We start from the raw sequence: 24,210 nt of genomic DNA, 5'->3' as shown, positions 1-24,210 counted from the left end.
CTTTACAAATTTTCAGATTCCTTATAACTGCTATATGATAATAACATTTGACGCACAAATGATATAACACCCTGAATTAAAGTTTTCATTCAGATGCTCAGGTTACTAAGCCATGGCTACAAAGACTGCAAAAAGCTTCAGTTCAGTTTCAGTTCTCTATAAAATAAAGTTTATTATATTATTATTATTATTTTGTCTTCAGATTGTTCCGCCAATCACAGCACAGATTCGAAAAAATCATGCAAATGAAGTGCACAAGACATGCACAAGACACATTACGGTTCAATTATATTTACTGCAAATAATGACTGCATTTAGTGCAATCACAGCAATGAAACTTGAATTAAAGCTAGTCCATCATATAGTGATCAGGGTGACAAATACTCCCTCTTTCTGCTGTGACCTTGTGCAACTGCTCAGTCTGTGTAAAATAGAAGTCTATATTTAACCACTCTACTACAGCGAGTCCTGTAATAAGGCTAGAATGACAGATTAGGCTTCCAGCGGCACATGCACATTTTCTCCTCTCTGCAGTCAGGTCGTTTCTGGGAGAAGGTGCTCAAACTGTGAAGTAGGGCTCATCTGTTAGTCATTGAGGTGAAGCAGCCCATCATCAGATGGGAGTCTTGGGGCCACTGCCCCACTTCTCTGTCTGGGGACCTGCAGCTGGGAGCTTTAAACTCTGGCACAGTGAAGGGCAGAATAAAGATGGCTGCAGATAGTGTTTCTGCAGGGATTGCTACAATAGACCACACTAGACTGGAATTCATCAATTTTGTATTTAGTTGTAAAGGGATAGTACACCTAAAAATTAATTCACTATTATCATTTACTCACCCTCATGTTGTTCCAAACCCGTATTACTTTTTCTTCAGTGGAATACAAAAGGAGATGTTAAGCAGAATTTGCCTCCTTCAGCATTCACTTTCATTTTATGGAAAAAAGATGCTAGGAAAGTGAATGACCTACCAGGCTAACATTTTGTGTTCCACGAAAGAAAATCATATGGGTTTGGAACAACATAAAAGTGAGTAAATTATAAAAAAAAAAGTTTATTTTTGGGTGAACTATCCCTTTAACTTAATTGCATTTCACTTTAACTAAAAACATTTAAAAAAGTAATAATAATATGGTATTATCATTTTTTTATGGTCATGGCCCTCTGGTAACACCATGGTATTTTTTTTGAACTTCCTTGTAGTACCATGAAGTATATGCATGTACATGTATATGGCAACAGAGACAGTTTAAGGACCACTCATGGAAAAATGAATGGGTGAAATTGCTCTGAAAAGGAGAAAAGTAAGTCCTGCATTTCAGCATAAAAAAGCAACACTTTTTTGATGCGTCATATTTCTTCCTCTAAAACGGGCATGTCTATAAGCCATAAGAGGCTGAACATTACAGTGATTTTACTAGTTTTTTTTTTTACTTTTGAGGGAATAAGATACCATTTTCCACATATGTGGACATCATCTTTATCAGTGCGATTTTTTTTAAAGCGGCATATCAAAAGAAACTACAGACGCAACTCTTTAAAAAGGTTTCTTACCAGAGGCACTTTTGTTGCTGCTGCGCCCATAAAAGCGCTTCACGGAAATCAACGTCATGCTGTTGTATCACGTAAAGAGACGTTAAACACTTTAATGAAGGTGTAGAGTGCTGTGAACAGTATTCAGTCAGTTTAAATCCATATAAATTATGCCAATATACGATGTCCACACGTGGACGCGGGGTCGCACAAGGTTATTCCAGAATCATGAATGCGGTCCCAGGTGTGCATATCTGCTATTTTTTTAACGACTTAGAAGTTCGTTCTTCCAATCAGATTGTAAATCTGAAGTTACCCATTTAATAATGCTGTTTTAAAAATACACTGGTTTTTATGTAGTTGCCTGCAAAACTCTTTCTGATAATACCAGAAAATAAGTTATTTCTGTTTAATTCATGTACTGACACAACAACAACAAAAAAATCTTCCCTCTCAACTGGGTCATTAGAAATCAAATGACTAATTGAGACAGCAAATTATCTTACACAGATTTTTGAACTGCCAATGTGTACAATCTTGTCAGGAGGTGGTACAATTATGTCAATGAGACCTACGGAACAAGAACAGCTCAGAGCTTATTGCCATGGCAACACTACAGTGTTTGCCAAGTTCTTGCAGCTTGATACTCAGTATATGAAACTTGGGTATCAAACAACATGCAAATGTTTTGTAAAGATGAAAAAAAAAAAGATTGATAGCCCACAAAAGGCCATATTTGGTCAATTGGCAATTTGCTGTTTAATGGGATAGCACAGCTGGACTGGGAAAGATGTAGCGCTTTTTTCCACTTTCGGGCCAAATGGTTCTGAGCACTTTTAAGTCACGGTTTCAGTAGCATTTCCTCTTGAGCACGGTTCGGTACGGTATGATTACAAATCGCTCCCGACCCAGACTTTTCAGAATGGTTGTCTAACTGTACTAACTCAGACAGGGAACTGTGCTGTTGGAATGCATATAGTACGTGCCGATTCACGATTAGTCACTTGCTCAGTCCATTCTAATCCTAATTTTGCAGTAACACACTGCAAAACAAAACCGTAATCGTTATAACGAGCCTGGATCAGTATAAAAAGGCATGGTTCCGCAATGTGAATCGTTCAGCCCAGTGGTGGAAAAGCTGCTTATGTTATAGCCTAACCATAGGTCACAAAGAATTTAGGGCCACCCACAAAATATTTGTCCCAGGGCCCTTGATTTTAAGGCCCTGATGGTTTTTGACCGTTGAGGTAGAATGGGACCAGGAATGGGATTAGAATCTATGCCTTTATGACAGCACCATGGCTGGAAATCTCACAAACACATGCACTAACCACTGCACCACATCTTCGAGAAAAGTTTTAATTTCAACTAATGTATTTGGGATAAAGAGGATGTTCTTGTTTCTCTATCAATGTTTATCTGAAATTGCTTTCAAGGGTGGAACAAACTGTATACCAACCTCTTGCCTGCGCTCTTTGGTGGGACATGATTCGCTATCTCCATCAGAGAAGGATCCAGACTCGTCACTGGAATTGGTGTCATACGACATCTCGCACTTGATCTTCGGTGGCCCTGACATGCTGTGCTCCTGGTGCTCAAGAGCCAGGCATCGCGCCATGGTGGAACAAGGAGAGGAAGAGAGCTCAAACTGGGGCAGGCTGGATGGCGAACCTCCGCTGCCATCATCAGCGTAAGAGTAGGAAGAGCAAGAACTAGAGGTTCTGATGTGGCACTCAGTGCGAGAGGACTGGGGACACATTTTGATGGGCACTGGACAGCTGCTTTTTGGGTGATGGCGGTAGGACAATGGAGGCTCTTGAAAGACAGAAGTAGGGGATAGTGTTAGGGAGCATGGGAATGACTGGCTGGAACCTGCCCATGGGTCTTCCAGGGTCTCCTTCCCCATACAACTCTCTCCAGGGTAGGAATAAGCTGGTGCCGTCAGATGGTTGGGGGCCCGAGAGGAGAAAATGACACTCCTTCGGTCACTCTCCTGTTCAACTTCATTTGAACAGATCCTTTCAAAGGACAATGACTTGAAGGACAATCCATCGGTTAGTTTCTCAACCTTCTTTGAGGAAGTCACAAGTCCCCCAACGAAAGCGTGATAGTCCTTTTGAAAGTCACCCTGAGCAACTTGTCTATCTCGAATGCGAGAGGTTCTGTTGGCAAGCTGCACATCAGAGGTAAGACACTGATCCAAAGTTGTTACTTCCTTTTTAACAAGGGAGCGCAGGCACACTGGTGAACGTTTGCTTGGAGGCAGTTCAGTGGGTGTTGAACTTAGCTGCCTGCCATCTAACTCTGTTTCCATGTCTTTTTCCACATCTGTCCCTCTACTCCTGACCAGAACATCCTGTTCCACCTGGCACAGGTCCAGTGGTAGGCATTCCTCCCCAGCAGCTGGCTCTGTTTTCACATTGGAGATATCCAGGCCCCGGGCATCAATACTGGTGATGGTATCTTGCATCAATCCGTGTAAGCTTGAGGTACTGCTATTTGACGAGGTGGTTACGTTGTGCTTCGCATATACCTGATGGTACTTTCTATATTTGGGACAACGAGGGAGATCAAAGGAAGAAGCTTGGTCTGATTCATGCAGGTTGTTTGGGACATGCAATTGCTTTATGTCCTTGGAAGGGCTGAGGTCGCAAGAGTGCAGCCTTGATCCAAACAGTGGTGGTTTGGAATCATTTGGTCGCACAATTCCATACTTTGTTCCATGATGGTTCTGACCCAGTGTATGAGGTAATAGGGGGTTCTGGCTGTTGTGCATGTCATCAACCTCACTTTTCATCTGAGCCTGTAGAAAGCGGAAGCAGGAGTCTTCCAGGTTATGCACGCCTAAGAATTCTGCACAGCACATGACTTCCTGGATGTTGTCCCTGTTGAGTAACAGTTTGGCTGTGTAGGCAAACTGCAACAGTGGGGCAAAGCCTCTCTCTGTGACCTATAGAAACAAAATAGAAGCTGACATTTTACAGACATCACTGAACTTTAATCAAATTAAAGGGGCCATGCTCTTTTTTTTATTTTTATAGGATTTTATTTTTTCCTCAAAGTCCACTTATATTGTTAGTCAAAGTTTATTGCACCAAAGCAGTTTTACATTTCCTACCCTCTCTATGACCCTCAGAATTTAACAGGTTGTTTTTGCTATTGTACAGACTTCATGTAGATGATCTCTGTTATGATCGGATAACTCTTTGCAAGTGAAAACTATCGGTGTAGTTCACATTGTCATTCATAAGGTTGGAGTACAGTAGAAATCATTTTGCAGATTAGTTTTCATAAATTACCATGGGTGGACTACTGTAGTAGATTGAACTCTTACTTAAAAAGCACAAGAAAATCCTTTTTTTTTTTTTATGATGTCACCTTTAAATGCAGAAAATTGGTGCACAGTCAAGTTGCTAGAGACCAAATGACTTTGCGTACTTCCTTCTTATCTTCAAGCCAACCAATTTTCAAAAGGTTAGAAATAATAAAAAATCTTAAAAAAAAAAAAAAAAAAACGTGTTTGAGCTCCTTATCAAGGGCTTAAAAGCTCTGTGTTGGGGGAAATGATGAAGAGAACCACACAGTGTCTATGGAACTAAAATAAACTGCCCTTCATCACTTTCAATCATCCTATCACTCTCGTAGGTATCCATGAATGCTTGGGGCAGCACAGCCACATCAAGAACATCATCTTTAAAATAGAAAGTCATACGGCTCCCCCAGACAGCCGGTCCTCCCGGAGCTGCTAATAAATAGAAAAGCTAGGGGGGAAAATGCTGAGCATTCTGTGGATCTATTTTCAGCTGCCATCAGCAGCTGCCGCCTGCAGAAGCATGTCTTTATGGAAGCCAAGCGCCATATGAGACTCCTTTAATGTTATAACCAGTGATCCTAATGAGGGCAGCAGGCAGCGACGTACGCACACACACGCAAAAGCAAAGACTCTACACTATTAAGCAATAGGGAATCAACTCAGCATGGATAGAATGAGATATGAACCCCATTTCTCTGACATTACAGACTACAATTCGACATTAAGCATTTTGAAGACAAACGACAGTTAACATACAAGCAGAGTCAAAAGGGGTCCTTTTGCCATATCTGGGATATTCTATGATAGGTCTGTGCTTTGAGAGCACAAAGCACCTACAGAGTTACCACAATATAGAGAATTAACCATGAATAAATTATACATCCTGCAGCTCTCATAGTGAAGTTCTGAAAGGGAACTCTTAAAAGACCCCTGACAAAGACAACAGATGCCATTACACCAGCAATAAGCTGCAGAAGATAAATACATTTTCTCCATTGACACTTTCTCTCTATGGTTTCTCTATCCATCTATCCATCTATTATGAATTTCAATTCAGGGTTCCATGAAGGAATAGTACAGTACATTGAAGTATACTATATGACATACAGTAGATAGTCAGCTCCAGTGTGATAGTGGTATACAACAGTTCTAAAACATACATACATACAGTATTTAGATGGATACCCCCCACCCACCCCACAAAACAAGGCTGTTTTACAAAGTAGACTAATTTTAAATGTTACAATTAACTTTCATTTTCTATTAACTAAACTCAGGGCCAAATGTCATATTTAACTGATGTGAACAAAAATGACACAGTAAGGATAAAGAGGAACCGGCCATTCAATGTGTACTTAGGTGCCCATCGTACAGCCAGTGAAACATTGAAAACACAACTTCATTTTTTCAAATTAAAACATAGTGACTACTCTAGTGAGCTGTAGTGGAAGACAAATATGAGTTTTCATTGGCCGATGCAAATATCTACAGAGCATTGTGGGAGATGGCTGGGGGGTTGGGTGGAGATGAAGAGTCCCATATCCAAAATTTATTAATAGCTGGTCAATGTCAGAGGTACGTCTTCAGCCATTGTATTGCGCCTCACTGTTTTTTCTGTATACTTCACTATGAGTAACTCCTTTCACAGCCCATGATGCTGTGTTTCCACTTTATTTAGCAGTGTAAATCTAATAAACTTTTTAATATTTTAATTATTAAGTGTAAATTTATGACATTATACTTTATATTACCCTGGCATTAGTAAAATAATAATTAGGCAACACTGCTCCGATGGGGTTTCATATACAGCTGCTGAGGGAGTAGAATTTGGCATCTTTCGCTCTTCTGACTAGCGAAATCCACAACTTTCTGTTTTTCTTTTCTCTTGGAAATTTGTGGAAATGTAATAGTGGATTTTTCTTTTGCTGTTGGAGCAAATGAGACTGCAAATATAATATTTGCAGTGGTCTATCATGTACCTCTATAGAACTTTACATTGTAGTTTACTTCCATGTACCAAATTGGGAAATGTGAAAAAGATCCATCGGACTGCAAAGTACTACCCAAAACACCATTGTAATCATTTAGAAAAGTTAAATGTCTAAGAAAAAAAAAAAAAACATAAAAATCAAGTTACAATTTTTGAAGGGGGCCTTGGCAGCTACCACCCCTGGAGTCGCGAGTTCAAATCCAGGGTGTGCTGACTGACTCCAGCCAGGTCTCCTAAGCAAAAAAATTTGCCCAGTTGCTAGAAAGGGTAGAGTCACACGGGGTAACCTCCTCGTGGTCACTATAATGTGTGGGTCTCGCTCTCGGTGGGGCACATGGTGAGTTGTGCATGGATGCCGCGGAGAATAGCGTGAAGCCTCCACAAGCGCTACGTCTCCGCGGTAACGCGCTCAACAAGCCACGTGATAAAATGTGCGGATTGACGGTCTCAGACGTGGAGGCAACTGAGAAAAATCCTCCGCCACCCAGATTGAGGAGAGTCACTACGCCACCACGAGGACTTAAGAGTGCATTGGGAATTGGGCATTCCAAATTGTGGTGAAAAAAACAAAAAACAATAAAAAATTTTGATTTCTTGCTTAATCACTGCTGTCACTTCGGAGTACTCAAGTACTCGTGCCTTGCAGTTAATTCAGATGCATTTGTGCAGGCCGTTAATGTATGCAAAATATGTAGCACCACCACATGAGGACACTTACCTTCTGTGGCAGGCTGATGACTGGCTCATGTTCTGTCTGGGCTCTGAGCAGCTGGGAGAAATACTGGCTACAGGCTGCCAGCACTGCCCTGTGAGCACGGATCTCCCTACCTTCCACCAGCACGGTCACATCGCACAAGACGTCCTGCTTCCGCTGTTCATTCAGGCACAGTAGGATGTTGGCACAATGCACCGTCGACTCATACACATACATGGGAGCTTCAGGCTTCTCTTCTGTAGACATTCCTTGCTCAGAGCCTGGAGACAAAGCAAACATACAGGATCCATTTACGAAAGGAGTCGCAGTAGGTCAGCAGCCATGACATGGACTATTGCTCTTTCCTGAACCTGAGCATGCATTACTCGGTAAATATTGATCCATGGCATTTAATATTCTGGCTTTCATCATCTTTGAGGTTTATCTTTCTTCAGAAAATTATTAAAGGAGCACTCAGTAAATTTTTATGTGTGTCATCTTGGTCTTGGACATGGACACCTAGGGGCATGGACGCAGCATCATTTAAATGCAAATGTTTTCAGTTACCAATGCCATTTTAGAAATTCACTATTCATGCAGTCTATAATAAGCCTATTATTTCAGCCTTTGCGCTGACAAGAATGCCAATGAATTATTTGAAATACAGCACAGTGCTATTTCAGAGCATTTAGCCCCTGGTTAAACCAGAACGTGGGTGGTTAGAGAATCAGATGCAGGTTTTTGCACAAAAAAAAAAAAATAACACATTCAAAAGAGGTGCAGCTCTTTGTCGAATTCTTCCCTTTGATGTTCAAAGCCCACAAAACATGCTGGGGCGTACTGAACCAATCTAACAATTCAATCACCGAATCATATCACAAATAAAGGGGAGTACAGTTCACTAAAGCTGAACATAAACCATAAAGTACAACTCATTAACCCACTTAAAAGGAAGAAATCATTTTGTATGAAAGAGGTTTCTGGTATCTCTAGAATCCAACGCCTACTGTTGAAACCACTAATAGAACACCACACAAATAAAGGAGTAAATTGCAGTAAATCATAATTGTCAGTGCAACTGCACAGATGTTTCATATTGAGTTGATGGACAATTAGCAGTGTGTGTCAGCTATAAAAGTGGGCTGACAACTAGCACTTTGATTTGAGGATTTCCAAAGCAACAAGACGCAACTAGTAGCGTTTCAAACATACAGATTGCAAACCTTTGCCAAGAATGTCAAGGCCAATGGTTAAAAAAAAATGATAGTTATTACATTTATGACATTCTATTGTTTTGTCTACTATATACAGAATGTAATGTGTCAAGTTATCTGAATCATACTACAATAAAGAAGACTAATTAAGAGAAGTCTTATTGAAAAAAAAAAACCATTATAAACATCTTGCATTTTCTTCAAGGGGTACGTTAACTATACTGTTCTTCTGGACATGAATTCAAATAATTCTGTATTCACTCTTTCGTTTGTTCATTACTACAGGCATTGATAAGCTGAAAGAAGGAACTGTTAAAGGAGATATTCATATTATTTTGAACCAGTCTGCTGAAGATGAGCTTTTGGGTTGCAATTACTCTCTCTAACATACTTATAGGCATACAGAACATCACAACATCTCAGCATCTTGACCTTGGTAATCTCAGAATCAGCTTGTGAATCATTTACACTTTTCCCAATAAAGCACTTCTCTCTCACACACACACTGACATAGAAATGTCTGATAGCAGCTGTCATCGGCATGCTCTACCCAGACTAATGAGATATCAACACCATGTCAATTAATTCAGAGATGCTGCTCTGAAAAGGAAAATAAATAAAAAATAAATAACATGCAAATAAACTCAAGGAATTACATGATATTTCATCATCATCATCATCATCAACACCACCACTGTGGGGCATAACCATAGAAGACAACCATGACCATAATACAGATGAGTAGTTTTACAATGGAGGTGTAGTAACAACATGGCACAGTAAAATGTACTAAGATATCAAAAGCAGTGTTCATTTTTTTAGTCTATTTTTGTCTTTTGACTTTGAATTGAGTCAATATTTTTTCATGTATTATACATTAATTTTAGTCTGATTGAAATGACATACTGTACTGTATAATTTTAGATGATGGAAACATTTTAGTTTTGTGCAAAGTGACAAAAACTTGTCAAAAAACACACAGACCAAACTTTAGTTAATTTTCAAACATGCTTTAAAATTTATAATCATTTATTAATATAAAACATTCATCAACACAAACAAAATAGGCATTGTTATTGTTGTAATAACTCGAGCTCCTAAAAGATAGCATGAGTATACTAAAATAATAACAACTTTTCAGAAGACAATGTATTGTGAATTCTTCATAATTTAGAGATGGTTATTAATTTTTCATGTTTTAGAGACTATTTAGGACATAGCTTTGTGTGTAGCACATTGTTACGGCAACAAAGTATTCACAACGTTTCACATTCCAGTACACAACTTAGTTCAAGTGCATTTTCTTCATTGCTGATGCAAAAGTTGTAATATCACATTTATTTTGTGGATATAGATCAACTGAAAAACTCTTAAACAACAAATATTTCATAATTAATTTAGCTGATGAGATGAACCTTGAAAAAGACTAGATTAAGACTAAAAGATAAATTTGGAATAGATAATGCTGAGAAAAGTAATTTAATTGAAAAACATTTAAGTGTAAAACTAGGTTTATTTCGATTGTGATATGTACTCCAGAGCTAGCCTACTGCGTTTCTGGTCCTCCAGGACTGAATGGAAATACAATTAGAGCATTTTCTAAAATGTCCACTGTGTTGACCAGCCCTGCAGTCTTGCTAATTTATGAAGCCCCTAATTCCCTGACCTAGATAAACAGCCAACACCAATATGGCTTGATATTAAGCTGTAATAATTCCTTTGACGGACAAGACAATGTAATCAGTATGTACAAACTCTAGAAAAACAAACAGAAATCAAATTACTGTGTACTAATTGTGCTAACAAAAATCTACAGTATAATCCTGGAACAATCAAGCTCAATTTGTTATACACAATATACATTTGTATATTAAAACTACAATTCATTAAAAAAAATCCTGTGATTTGCAATTAAACTAAAAAAAGTGAAGCTCATTAAATCCCTCAAGGACAAACATAAAATAATTGATTACAAGGCACAAACGTGGTGACCCCATTTTCCACATGATCACCAAGACATTAAAGAAAGTACATATCATTTAAGGCCTCCTTACTTCAGGGGGTAATATGGCTGTTATGACCACCAAGAGAAGCCTGGCCTAATTTCATCCTGACCTGATTAGAGAGGCTATTCTTTCAGTTCCAAGCACTTAAAACCTTTCTGAGAATAATAAAGAGTGTATTGTCTTTTATAAACAGCTAAATTGAGATTTCAGTTACAGTTACTAGCCCACATCTTTAACCACTATGCCACCTCCAATTAATGCAAAATCTTAGGAGATATCTCACTGAACTACATATGAACTCTACGACTGTCTAGTGTTCTTGTGGTGAGATTTGATAAATACTTAAAAGATAGAGAATGAACATTTCCTCGTAAAATATATAGGTTAACTATGGCTGCTTTGCAGATTCCATGAGCTCATCTTTTTTTTTGCAGGACGTGGCAGGTTGCTTGAGCAGTAATCTAGTGCTACCTGCTGGCTGACACTTTTAAACCTGCAGGTTAGCAGTGAAACCTACACAGAACCCAACAAAAAGAGGCAACACAATTCACACAGAAGCTCATCTTGGGGGGATTTTCCAGCAGGAAATTCAACAATGACATCATTAGTTTTAACAATGAACTATTGTGTTCAAAATAAGGTTAGCTGTCTCTTTTTCAGTGGGTCACAGTCATGTTCAAAATCCAGTATAAAGGATGTGAACAAATGGAGTTTGGAAGAATGGACCTCTTTGAAAAATGCAAGCTATTTTTTGGTACTCCGTGGGAAATTTTCCACAATACATTCATGATCGTGTAAACATCTTCCCTGCTTGAGCTGAAAAGTCCTTAGTACAGCCTTTGGAGTAAATGTTCTTCTGTCAATTCCGTTATTTAAATTAATTAAGCTGTTGAGTGTAATATTTGTCACACTCGTCACCACCAAGTAAGTGCAAAAATAACTAGATTGTTAAAGTTTGTCAGGACAGATGTTGGCTTGACAAAACCTTGTCTGAAAGTTAGCTTTAAAAAATTAAGTTTGACAGAAAGAAAGAAAGATAGATTTAAGATAGCTTGAAAGCTCTAGGATGAAATTTCGGTCTTGGTTTAGAGATTTTGAAAAACACCCTAAACTACATCTGTAGAATAAACAATATGTTGGCTTTGTCAAACCAACATGATGTTTTTCAAAAAAGTCCCCTAAAAACTCCCCCGCCGTCTGCCATTGGTTAAAAAAAAAACAACAAAAAAAAAAAACAGTCCCACCCAAAACACTTCATTGGTTGAGTCAATGAGTGCATTTACATGCATGTTCTTACAGCAATAATGCTTAATTAGCCGACAACGTATGTGGTCATTTAAACGCATTAAACAGCTTTCCTTTATTGGTGTAAGATCATAAATGGCTTAAGAATAAACCGATCGACACGGGTAGATTTTTGCCCACTACCCCGATTTCACATTGCATGTAAACACCTTAACTGACGTTCTTACCAGCTTACCCAATGTGTGCACGTGTTGTGCGCATGCCTCTTCGCGGTTTGATGCGAGGCAGAGAAAAACCTGATTATTTCTCAGTGGTTTCAATAGTATCTAATGTAAACTTTTTTTTTTTTTTGTATATGATTTTTTTAAAAATAAACTGATTTTTAGGAGTATTCAGCATATTGGTGTGCATGTAAACAGGCTCACTGTTGCCGTTTTCAGCTCATCAGGGTGCTCAAACAAACAGAGCAATGTTTTAAAAGTGCTACAGAGTTTTCACCTTTCAGGGAAATCAACTAACTAATGGCTTACAGCTGACTGCTAATAAAAGTGGGACAAGAAGTATATAAAATATTCACACATAAAAAAATGACACGCAACAGTTTTAAAGAGCCCATATTATGCTAATTTACAGGTTCATAATTTTATTTTGGGGGTCTACTAGAATAGGTTTACATGCTTTAATGTTCAAAAAACACATTATTTTTCTCATACTGTACATTTCTTTTCCCCGCTCTTCATACTCTGGCCGAAACGCTCTGATCTACCTCCTGTCTCTTTAAAGCCCCCCTTTCTGAAAAGCTCAGTCTGCTCTAATTGGTCAGCTGGCCTAGTCTGTTGTGATTGGTCAACCACGTAGAGCGTGTGTCGGAAATGTAACGCCCCTTACCATAACCGAGTTTCAGCTCCCGAGTCTTCCTGAGCAGCTGTAAACACTACTGTAACTATGGTAACAGTGGCATCGGTTGTACCAGCTCTAGCCTGAGTCCGATAATGAATGAAATTATGAAAGGTTTGGAAGAACAAGCTGATCGACCCAAACCACCTTCGCAAGCACAACTTGAGCAGGACGTTTCACAGTTGTAAGTTTTAATTTAGTGCTTTCTTACAAGTACACTGTTGATTATTGTGAACCTAACAAAGCTTCAAGTAAAAGACACGTAGTGCATCTAAGTTACTCATCTTTTGCTGGAATGGGTGCAGCCAAACTTTTTTCACCCAAAATATGAATGGAGAACAGAGGCTTACTCCCAGTTGGACATTACCGGGGATATTAGAGAGTTAGTGAGCATGTTAGCCATGGACTACCGATAGCGGCCGTAACATTACAGCTTGTAATTATATAAGACTCTTGAGATCGATCAGTTTGTTACACAGTTTTAGGTAAAAGCCGGCCCACAGCTGAATAGTAAACCCTTACCAAAACAATAACGTTACATAGCAAGTTAGCCGAGCACTACCGTGGATTGCAGATGTAAAATGACCGTTTGTAAAAATAAATCCATCTCCACACTGGATCAATATTCATGATAGTAAGAATGACAAACAATCTGCATAATTCTACACAACTGTAGGTAAAAGTGGGCCAGCAGCTGATTAGCAAAACTATTTCAACACAATAACATTAGCTAGCAGGTTAGCAGAGGCCTACAGCTGTGCACTGGGTGTACACCGTAGCTACAACACAAAACACCGCATTTGAACTCTCGGTAGCAGATAAATCCACAAATAATCAAGCCTACTTACAGGTTGTGATCCTGAAGTGCCAGATTGTCCCAACAAAGTGGGAAATGCACCATCTTTCGAGGGTAACCATCTTGAAAATCCGGCATTGGTTGTACTGCTAAAAAATTTAAATTAATTTTAACCACTGATTCTTCAATTCGTCTGCCTTTGGAAGTCCAAACAAAGAGGTTTTGCTTTCGCAGTGAAGAAAACAGCATCTTCACGACATAGCGACAACACTAACCCAACTCATCCTGGCCTCTGCTATAACTATGTTTGTTTGAGGGCGGGACAAAGTAGCCCTTTGGTGGTATTATGCAAATGTGTTACATAATGACATAGATACTTTACGGAAGAAATGGCAGGACTACAATCCAGCCGTTTCTTGTAGTTCTTGAGCAGTGTTGTCTGTGGGAGAGAATAACTCCCTTTTGCGTGGACTTTGTGCTTTGTAACTTTGCAGACCTTTTACATGCACAAAGAGTTACATTACACACTAAAGGAAAGGTAAAAATCACAAAAAGCATAATAGGGCCTCTTTAAGGGAATGTTCCGGGTTCAGAACAAGTTAAGCTCAATCGAAAGCATGTGTGGCATAATGCTGATTACAACACAAAAATGTATTTCGAATCGTCCCTCCTTTTCTTTTAAGGCAAAAAATGGAGGCTACAATGAGTTACACTTAAATTAATTCTTCTTTTAAAACTCATGTATTATTTGAGCTGTAAAGTTGTTTAAATTGTCATTTTTACAGTCATCTTAGGGTTTGAGATTACATCATCATGGCAACAATGTTGTAAAATTGGAGATAACTTTACACAGAAAATGTTAGTAATTTTATCACACTAAAATCATGTTAACACATACTGTTATGTTTTGTGGCTATACTTTTGAAACAGTGAGTATTTAAACGTTAATAAATTGGCCTCCATTCACTTCCATTGTAAGTGCCTCACTGGAACCCAGATTTTATTTATTTATTTTTTTAAGAAAAGGAACATATAGGAAGAGTCAAAATTATTTTTTTGTGGTAATCAATATTATACCACAAATGCTGTTGATTGAGCTTAACTTGTATTGAACCTGGAATATTCCTTTAAGGTTGTGCAAAGTACATTTGTTCACTAAAAGACAATCAGGTGTTAGTTTATTCTATTCTAGCTAAACAGTTGAAATATCTCTCCCCAAGTCATACAGGGTATTCCTAAGCAGGCTTTCCAGTGCAGAGATAGGGGGTGACACCATGCCAGATTATTTTGGGCACTGGCTGCTGAAACATAGCTTGAATTAATCCTGATTTCTCAGACTGGAGTGCGAAGTGACTCATAACTCTCTTTAATATGGGCAAAGGCATCTGTGACACAGAAACACTCTATAAATATACACAGTAGCTCACAGTGTGGTTGATAAACGTACTACAGTACAAGCAGCATTTAATACAATCAGCAGATGTTCACGAGCGAAACAAGAAAAAATATATCAATCAGATTTAGACTGTTCATTGTAAAGCAAATTTGGCAAATGCTTTAATCCAAAGTGATTTACAATTCATACCTTTTATCAATAGGTGCGTTCCCTTATAATCGACTCCATGACATTGGCGTTGCTATTAGTGCCATGCTAGTTGAGCGACAAGACAATAAGCTCTATACTGTGTCTACATACCAAAACTAGAAAGCTCCCGTTATAATCAACAAAGTTGCTTACAGCGCAAGTGTACCTTTGCAGTTCGACTACAGTTCAGCTACACTGATCATGGGAATGTTCTAGTTTTGTTGTGTTGCATCATGTTGGTCATTCTCAGTGTAAGAGTTGTCAGCATGACCAAGGTCTGGACATCCTCGCTAAACAGATGGTAATTGAGACCAGCATGGGAGGTATTAACAGTCTGGGTTCAGACAGCAGGTTACACCTGATTTTCTAACTAGAGTGAAATATCACAATTCATATCGTGAATTTCAAATGAATATTACATGTACAGCATGTTCAAACATCTCAGCAGAAATTATTAACATAATGAAGTAGGAATCATTGAAAAGCTTTGAAGATTACATTTATCCATGATCTCTTGACTGATTGTGAAACTTCACATAGAAGGGATGCAAAAAGGCAAATTCTGAAATGCTTGAGCACTTATTCAAATTTCATCATACTCTACTAATGGTGAATTTGATTAAGTTTGATATAAACATGCATTTTCATGCATAAACACCTCAACCTGGACATGTAAAAAGACATGTTGGGACAACTAACTCAGTCAGTCTCCACTTTAACGTTCACTTTCACATTCTTCTTCTAGTGTTTTTGGCGATTCACATTCTTCACGCATATCGCCCCCTACTGGGAAGGGAGAATTTCTAGCAAAAAGGGCTTAAATATTGATCTGTTTCTCGCCCACACCTATCATATCACTTCTGAAGATATGGATTACAACACTGGAGTTTTATGGATTATAAACCCATTATGGATTAACTCAAACGATTAAGTACTAAATTGAGGTTATGGGGAATACCCGTAATGCCTTACATTGAATTATTTAATTATGTTTCCTTGGTCAAAGGGAACATATGGGGGCATTTAAATAGTTATTAAGAATTCATAGAGGTTTCAGCTCTTTTGTAGTATTATTAATGTTGTTTTGTTGCAAATAGTTGCTTTGTGTTATCTCACCATTAGGGTGATCTGTGTCCCCTTTGGTCAAGTTGGACCCTGTTAACACTGTCTCAGTTCTCCTTGTGCATGTGCAACAGAAGTTCAGGTATATATACATTTCTGTGGAGAATGAATTTTATTTAATAATTGACTTATAATTAGTTATAATCTTCTTTATTTAAACTTATTTTATTACCTAAATTTGACTGCATCCAATCAAAATTATTAAGCAGAAACAACAACAAGAAATCCAAGTCTAATTGCATATACAGTAGGTACTTAATAGTTAAGTTTACTCTATGTTCACAAAGTTAAAGGTGCACGCAGTAATTTTTTCCCCATTAAAAAGTTTTACTACTAAAGAAATGAATTGTAATTTTGAAATCACATGAGATGAGGACTCATTAAAGCATGTACAGATCAGTAACCTTTTTAAAGCATGGGGCAGGGGCGCCCTCATGGGGGCTGCCATTTTAGAATCACATGACCAGCTGAATACTACTCGCTTAATCTCAGTAACCGTCTTGTTATTGGACACTTTCACTCTTGGATTAATCATGGCAGATTGTGAATAATTAATTTCTACAATGGCATCTGTAACTGAAAACTATTGATTTTGAATGATGCTGCATCCACACCACTAGGTGTCACTGTAAGTCCAAAAAGTTACCGATTGCACCTTTAAATTAACATAGTTACACAAGTTTTGGAGATGCCATTACTCAATTAAATTGAGGGAACAAGTTTACTCAATCAATTATATAAAGTCAACTTATTTGAGGGTTTTCGGTGTATTTAAGAACTTGTTTTACAAGGATTTCCTGTTAAGATTCACAAGCATTATTACTCCTGATTTCAAAGACTCAATTGTGTTTGTAAAACTCAGGAACCGATATTACAATGACATTTAGGATCACCATCCTGAAGCTGAGAAGTTGCTCAGTGTTGTCATTTCAATAGATTGTTCCCAAAATAAGAACAGGTATTTTAATCCACTGGGAATGACCTTTCTTTCCTGTCACTCCATTTCCTAGGATGTCCCCCACTCCTCTCTTATTTCAGCAGAGCCACTGACATCACATCTAGCCTGAGGTAAATTTCCTGTCTGAAACCAGAGTACAACTCGACCACTCACTTTTAGACAGTCAATGAAAAGAGATTTCTGTAAGCATTCTCTGGAGGCACCAGAAAAAGGTAACAAAATGTGAAATCTATTATATTTAAGATTAAATTATAATTTATGAAATGGACAACTGCAGTCCCAAATGCTGATTGGACAAAGCACTCCAGCAGTGCTAAAATACACAATATGGTAACTGGTAGAACACAAAACACATTCACCAAGCTCCTGTTATACAGTATAACTGAGCAGCACCCACAGAATAACTGTTATTGTTTACATGTCAGAAACTATATATTCTAACAGGGGAATGCTGCTTAATTTGCAAAGTAAAATATTTTGTCCTCAACATTTTTATTATGAAGTAACTGTTTTATATAGAATATGGAGAATAAGACTGTACTATACAGCGAATACTTTATGAAACAGCCTATTTGAAAACTAGAAAGAGTGACATGCCATATTCCTTTGTAACTTTAAGTCTGCCTGTTTCTTTAACCCTCCACAAATGTGCAGTACAGAAAGACACCACTGTGATAGAAAGTAACCCAACAATTTATTTCACTCTCAGTATAGTAGGTCTATACAACCCACATGTTTACTGAAACCCCAGTGTGTTTACTGCTTACTACGCAGCTGGTTTCCTGCATTCATAAGTCAGCTGATGACCTACTTCAAATACAGGATGAGAGTCAAAGACTCCTCTTTTATCTGTCCATCAAAGGGTAAGATTCCAGTAAAATCTAAAAATCGCAGTGGTAAGCATCGCAACACTTATATTCAAAGGAATAATAGACACGAGATGGGGGTGTAGCTGGTTATCCATGTATGCTATTTCAGTTGGAATATATCTCGAGGCTACATATTTGGATTTGGTTGTTGAGGTTGCAATGGCTGAGACATGCAGAAACTGCTTAAAATACACTGCAAGATACAGACCTGTCTTAGGCAACTTAGGCCCTGTCAAATTATGCATAAATCTACATGATGCATGACTTTGGAGAAGGTGAATCCAAATAACAAAGCCAGAAATAAAGTTAATGTATAATCTTAGAACCAATTTAAAATGATAATTATAAACTAGACAGGTAAAGTTTGTTAGGTCAATCTTTGATGTAAGCTTGACAAAGCCTTGTTTAAAATAGTTTTAAAAGTGTTCAGAAGCGATATGATAGGTGTGGGTGAGATACAGATCAATATTTAAGTTATTTTTTACTTTAAATCTCCACTTACACTTTCTTCTTATTTTGTTTTTGGCACATTGTTCCAGAATACTGCCACTAACGCTACAGTAAAAAAAGACTTAATATTTCTGTTTAATCCGTTGATGATCTGTTTCTCACCCACACCTATCATATTGCTTCTGAAGTCATGGATTTAACCACTGAAGTCAAATGGATTACTTTCATGCTGCCTTTATATGCTTTTTGGAGCTTCAAAGTTTTGACAATAAATATAATAGTGAAAATTCTGCCAATATTTACTCTAATGTCATTCCAAACCCATATGCTGTAACTCTTTCCCGTGGAACACATAAAGGGAATTTTTGAATAAACTTAATGCAGCTCTTTTTCACTCAATGACAGTTCATTAGTGACCACGTCCCTCAACCTTCAAAAAGGACAAAAAAAAAGCACCATAAAACTTTGTATTCCACTGCAAAAATAACAGCATATGGGTTTAGAACAACATAGGGATGAGTAAATAATGACAGAATTGTCATTTTTGGGTGAACTATTCCCTTAATGATCCCATTAGCAGTGTTTGTATTCTTTTGGATTGCGTCATTTCCTCTCTCACAGCCGCCCTCTTGAGCCCGCACACAGTGTCAATCTCTCAGACTAACAGCACTCTATCTGTTCTGCAGGAAATGAATCACTACTTGATCGGTTCATTGAGTCTGTACGGTAAATAAATGTCAGCTGTGGCCAAGTCACCAAAGTCCTTTGGCATATCTGTAGGCATTAAAAGCATTAGTCTTCTTATATCATGACCCAGCACTTCATTATATGCTGTGAACCACTTTAATTACAATGCATGGGTTACAGAGGGGGCAAACAATGAGTTAATGATATTGTGGTGAAAAACCAAACCACAACATACTGTTAGCAAAACTAAATGAGCAACAACAAAACTCTGAATACATAATCAGTGATTTGATTGTGTAGAGATTTAATAAAATTCATGTCTTGTCCATATCACAGACACATCACAGTCCTTGTTCTTGTTCTTATTATGCATGTACATAAGTAGCATTTGAAATGTAAATGTTTTTTCTTTCCTGCATGAAAGCGTTCCAAAGATGGCCACCAATTGGGCTGACTTGCCTTGAAAGGGACTTTGGTGAACAATTTCTGGAACAATATATGGCTTGGGTCCCTCCTTCAGTGTAATTCAATGGGATTTCATCAACTGCCACGTGAAAATAAATAGCACAGTGCTCCATAACAAGCCGCACAATTTGAGGTATCATTCATATCTATACTATAAATGTTGTGGGATGAGTTACGCTCAGAATACTAATACTTAAGTGTTATGGGTTTGTTCAGTGACCTAATTGTAAATATGATCAATAGCAGCCTAGATTGCCTTCCACTATTGAACACTAAAGGTCAAATATATGGTGACTAAATATTTTCATGACACAGAACCTGAATTCTGTTTGCTTGCTCTATCGAACTATTACAGAAGCATTTTTTACCAGCCAATGAAGAAACATTGTGATGTTGCAAACACAAGCAGAAGACAAAGAATGTTCGTTTCTCAACCAGTGATAAGCGACAAACCCACAACTGCTGACAAGACACACATCTGTAACACAGGTGCTTTTATTTGAATACAAGGAGACATTGTGTTGCAGTCAATAGTGAAGGCTTACCATTGATTTGATCTGTTTTGTCACACTGTACTGCCCTACAAATGCAAAACGCAGTAACTACGGCAACACTGAAACTGAGAAAAAAGGCTTGAAGTGGTTTGATTGTCTAGCCCAAATGAATTGTACTTACACACATGGTAGTGCACTGATACGATATGTACATTAGCATCTAAACATAACCCACCCTTCACAGGACAGATCATAGAAGCGACCCGATTTCGGTCATAGCTCAATTTTGACAAAATGTTTAGTTACTGCATTTTGCTTTTTCATGGCAGTGTAAAGATTTTTTTGGGGGGGAAAAACAGTTTAGAAATAGCACTAAAACAGATCCACGATCAAGATACGTAAAAAGTAATGAGAGCACAATATATTAGTAATAGCAGTGAAGCTGAAGCTCATTATCACATTAGTTCACAGGTCTAAATAAAGATCTATAAAGACATTGAAAAGTGTCAGAGAAAAGAGCTCTATTTTGCAAATTAACTTCTAATGTAAAAGGGTGATAAATCTATCCATTATAAATCTGAATATTACAAGAATCTGATTAAAATTTCCACAAAATGTAAACAGGAAATGAGCTACACCTCTATGTGTTGCGCCACAAAATACCTGTGAACATCTCAAAGGATGTAAACCACTAACACCTCATCCACCCATATTAACCGTATCATATCTGCTCTCTGCTAACACAGTGTAACAAATTATTTTTTTGTTCCTGGGTAGTAAGTGTTATTTCCTAATTGGTTATGCCTCAAAAGTATAGAAAATGGCTATTATTCCCCACAAACTTTGCTTGGACAGTGATATTTTGAAATGTACCTATTTTCTAGAACATTCCAGATAGATTCAGTGCTGAGTAAACTTGGAGTAACTTCTAAAACTTTCTAGAACTTTCCAGTAATATAAATACATAGTAGTATAAATACAGGGGCCTTAAGCCCATCAGTTCAGTTTAGGTCCAGCTGCCTAAGTGGATACATATCAAGACCTTGCTGGATGCCTTAAGTATGATGAGTACGGCTGGGAGGTCATAAGAGACTTCAAAATGGTGGCATTCCTGATGGGTCTCCAAGGCGGTTTTACCAAGTTTCCCTACTATCTTTGCCTTTGGGACAGCAGGGACGCCATGGCGCACTACCACTGGTGGGACTGGCCACAGCGGAACGAGCTCTCTATGGGGAGGAACAACGTCAAGCGGGAGCCACTGGTGGACCCCCGGAAGGTGCTGATGCCACCACTGCACATCAAATTGGGCCTTATGAAATTTTGTCAGAGCTCTAGATAAGGAGTCGGCAGCCTTCAAGTACTTTCAAGACTTCTTCCCTAAGCTGTCTGAGGCAAAGGTCAAAGCCGGTGTCTTCGTCAGACCACAGATAAAGATGATCCTGGAGTGCAATGAATTCCCCAAGAAGCTCACTAGTAAGGAGAAAGCGGCTTGGAACAGATTTGTCGCAGTGGTTCGGGGCTTCCTGGGCAATCACAAGGCCGAAAACTATGTGGAGCTGATTGAGACTCTGGTGAAGAACTACGGCACAATGGGCTGTAGGAGTCCATATCCTTGATGCTCATCTTGATAAATTCAAGGAGAACACGGAAGCATACTCGGAGGAGCAAGGCGAGCGCTTCCACCAGGATATACTGGACTTTGAACGCCGCTACCAAGGACAGTATAACGAGAACATGATGGGAGACTACATTTAGGGGCTGATTCGTGAAAGTGATTTAAAGTATAATCATAAATCTCGAAAAACTACTCACTTCTAAATCTTTTGTAGTCATTTTAGTATTACTTTAGTATAAATACATGTTAATTTGGATTCATATGTTGTTTTTTCTGACTTTATGAACGAAAAGACACAAATTCACCCATTTTCTCATTGGAAATATGTAAAGTCCTGGTCACAAAAACAAAGTTTGTGGGGAATAATCGCCATTTACTATACTTTTGAGGCATAAGCAATTAGGAATTAACACTTACTACCCAGGAACAAGAATTGTGTTACATCAAATCTTGGTCTATGTGGTGTGATCATTTGTTTGATAACAGTTAAGCATTAGATAAAAAATAAAAAATGACACATATTAAGTCCAATGTAGAATAAAGGAGATATTTCTGTTCAATGGATTCTGTGGCATCTGTGTGCTGTATTTTTAAATTAATCCATTTCAAAACGTGATAATAAAATAAAGCAACTTCTTGCAACAAACACAAGTGAAACCAAAACCTTGTTTTGGCAGGCTGGCAGAAAAGATCCACAAAGCCACCAACCAATGCCCTGTCACACTACTTCTTTCATTACAACACAAGTGATGAAATTCCTCTTATTTGTTATAGATGGTTCAACATCCTCCATCCTACATGCTCAAAAGAAATTTGTGTAACAGGGATTAATTTAAGTGTATAATTTCTTTATTTACTTTTGGATTGGTTTATAACTTTATCTTTAACAGCTTTGCATCCCCAAAGTCTTCACACTTCTAATTAAAGAATTTTACACAAGTTTGTGGTTTTAGAATGGTCAACATCAGTCTACTTTTACACTGAGCCTATGAGACAAGTACTGATTAGTTACTATGAGATAGATAGATAGATAGATAGACAGATAGGCAGATAGGCATACTGTACACAAAATAACATACAACAGTGCATAAAATATGGTCTAGCTGGTAGTAGGATAGATAGATGCTATTTAATAATATTCAAAAGATAATATACAGCAGTGTATTGCATATTAGTTTGCTGAATCACTGTTTCCCATTATCTCAGTCAGAGTGCATCTGGTCCAACCCATAATTGTACCTGCCATGCACTAGTGACTGAATGCACACGAACCTCAAGACCTAAAAATGTCAGTGCAGACTGTGGATCCAAAAGCGTTGACGTAATCTTTCAATGCTGCTGAGACATTGCCTCTTCTATTCAAAGCATAAACCACAATCAACTTACTCGGACAGACAAGTCGCTCACACAAAAACATAAATAAACAGTAATAAAAGTGCTTGATGCGGCTTTGTCACCCACCTTAACTTTCACTTGTTCCTGCACGAAGATATTTTGCAAGACGCCTTCACATGGTCTCTTTCTCCGCGCTTTATAGGACCCTCTTTAACAGCTGGAGCGTGCACGGTTATTCATTTCTGCTATCTTTGAAACGGGAGGAATCGCGCGCAGACTATGCTGAGTTACATTCGATAGCGCGTGGTTTTGCTTGTCTTCTTTGCTGATTGTGGCATTTCTAGCACGCGCCTCCTCTAAATTGCTACATTGTTGACATTGGGGCGATGACGTCATGGCGATGCGCCCCCAGTCAAGAAGAACAAATTGTGTGTCGCCGTTCAGTGTTTCTACAATATGTAAATCTTACATTTTCACACCTGTATTAATTAATCACCTTCTGAAGTGCCACATACTGCGGATAGGAATATTACGCATTGTGCGTGCTAATGATTTAATAGATAATGGGATCTTTACACTTCATGCAGCTTTCATGCAAAATTTACTTTAACACTCTACAATGTAATGTATTTTTTATTTTATTTTTTAATGAAATGCAAATGCACAGATTCATTATATATATAGCCTAATGTTATTTTAAATTATTTTGTGTAGGCATGCATATGTACATTATGTATGTATTTTTTATATTTAATTATCACATCTATCTATAAATAGTAACTAATCAGAACTTGTCTAATAGCTAAATTAAGCTAAATTTAAAAGTGGACTGACAATTCTAAAATAGAAATAGGTGTGTCTTTAATTAGGGAGAAAACGTGATTGCTGTCCAAAGTTTCTTATGTATCTCTTTATTGTGTGTAATTTATTTTTAAACTAAATCC

At 38.0% G+C, this 24,210-nt stretch overlaps 1 protein-coding gene across 2 annotated transcripts in view; it reads right to left on the bottom strand.

The window, feature by feature from the left end:
* Positions 1-23,635, bottom strand: part of LOC127411021 (transcription regulator protein BACH2-like) — a 28,060-nt gene extending 4,425 nt beyond the window's left edge. Inside the window, exons 1-3 of one of the 2 annotated variants that reach the window (XM_051646329.1) lie at positions 23,393-23,635; positions 7,553-7,809; positions 2,991-4,481 (exon numbers count right to left, since the gene is read on the bottom strand). In XM_051646329.1, the coding sequence (XP_051502289.1) occupies positions 2,991-4,481; positions 7,553-7,795 (1,734 nt within the window). In that variant the 5' untranslated portion in view covers positions 7,796-7,809; positions 23,393-23,635. The remainder of the gene's footprint in view (positions 1-2,990; positions 4,482-7,552; positions 7,810-23,392) is intronic. The other variant, XM_051646330.1, reaches the window with a different exon arrangement.
* Positions 23,636-24,210: the final 575 nt, after the last annotated feature.

The sequence above is a fragment of the Myxocyprinus asiaticus genome, chromosome 20 (assembly GCF_019703515.2).
Source record: "Myxocyprinus asiaticus isolate MX2 ecotype Aquarium Trade chromosome 20, UBuf_Myxa_2, whole genome shotgun sequence".
Classification (NCBI taxonomy): Eukaryota; Metazoa; Chordata; class Actinopteri; order Cypriniformes; family Catostomidae; genus Myxocyprinus; species Myxocyprinus asiaticus.
Note: the sequence above shows the minus strand (reverse complement) of the source record. Positions and strands in the feature narration are given on the sequence as shown.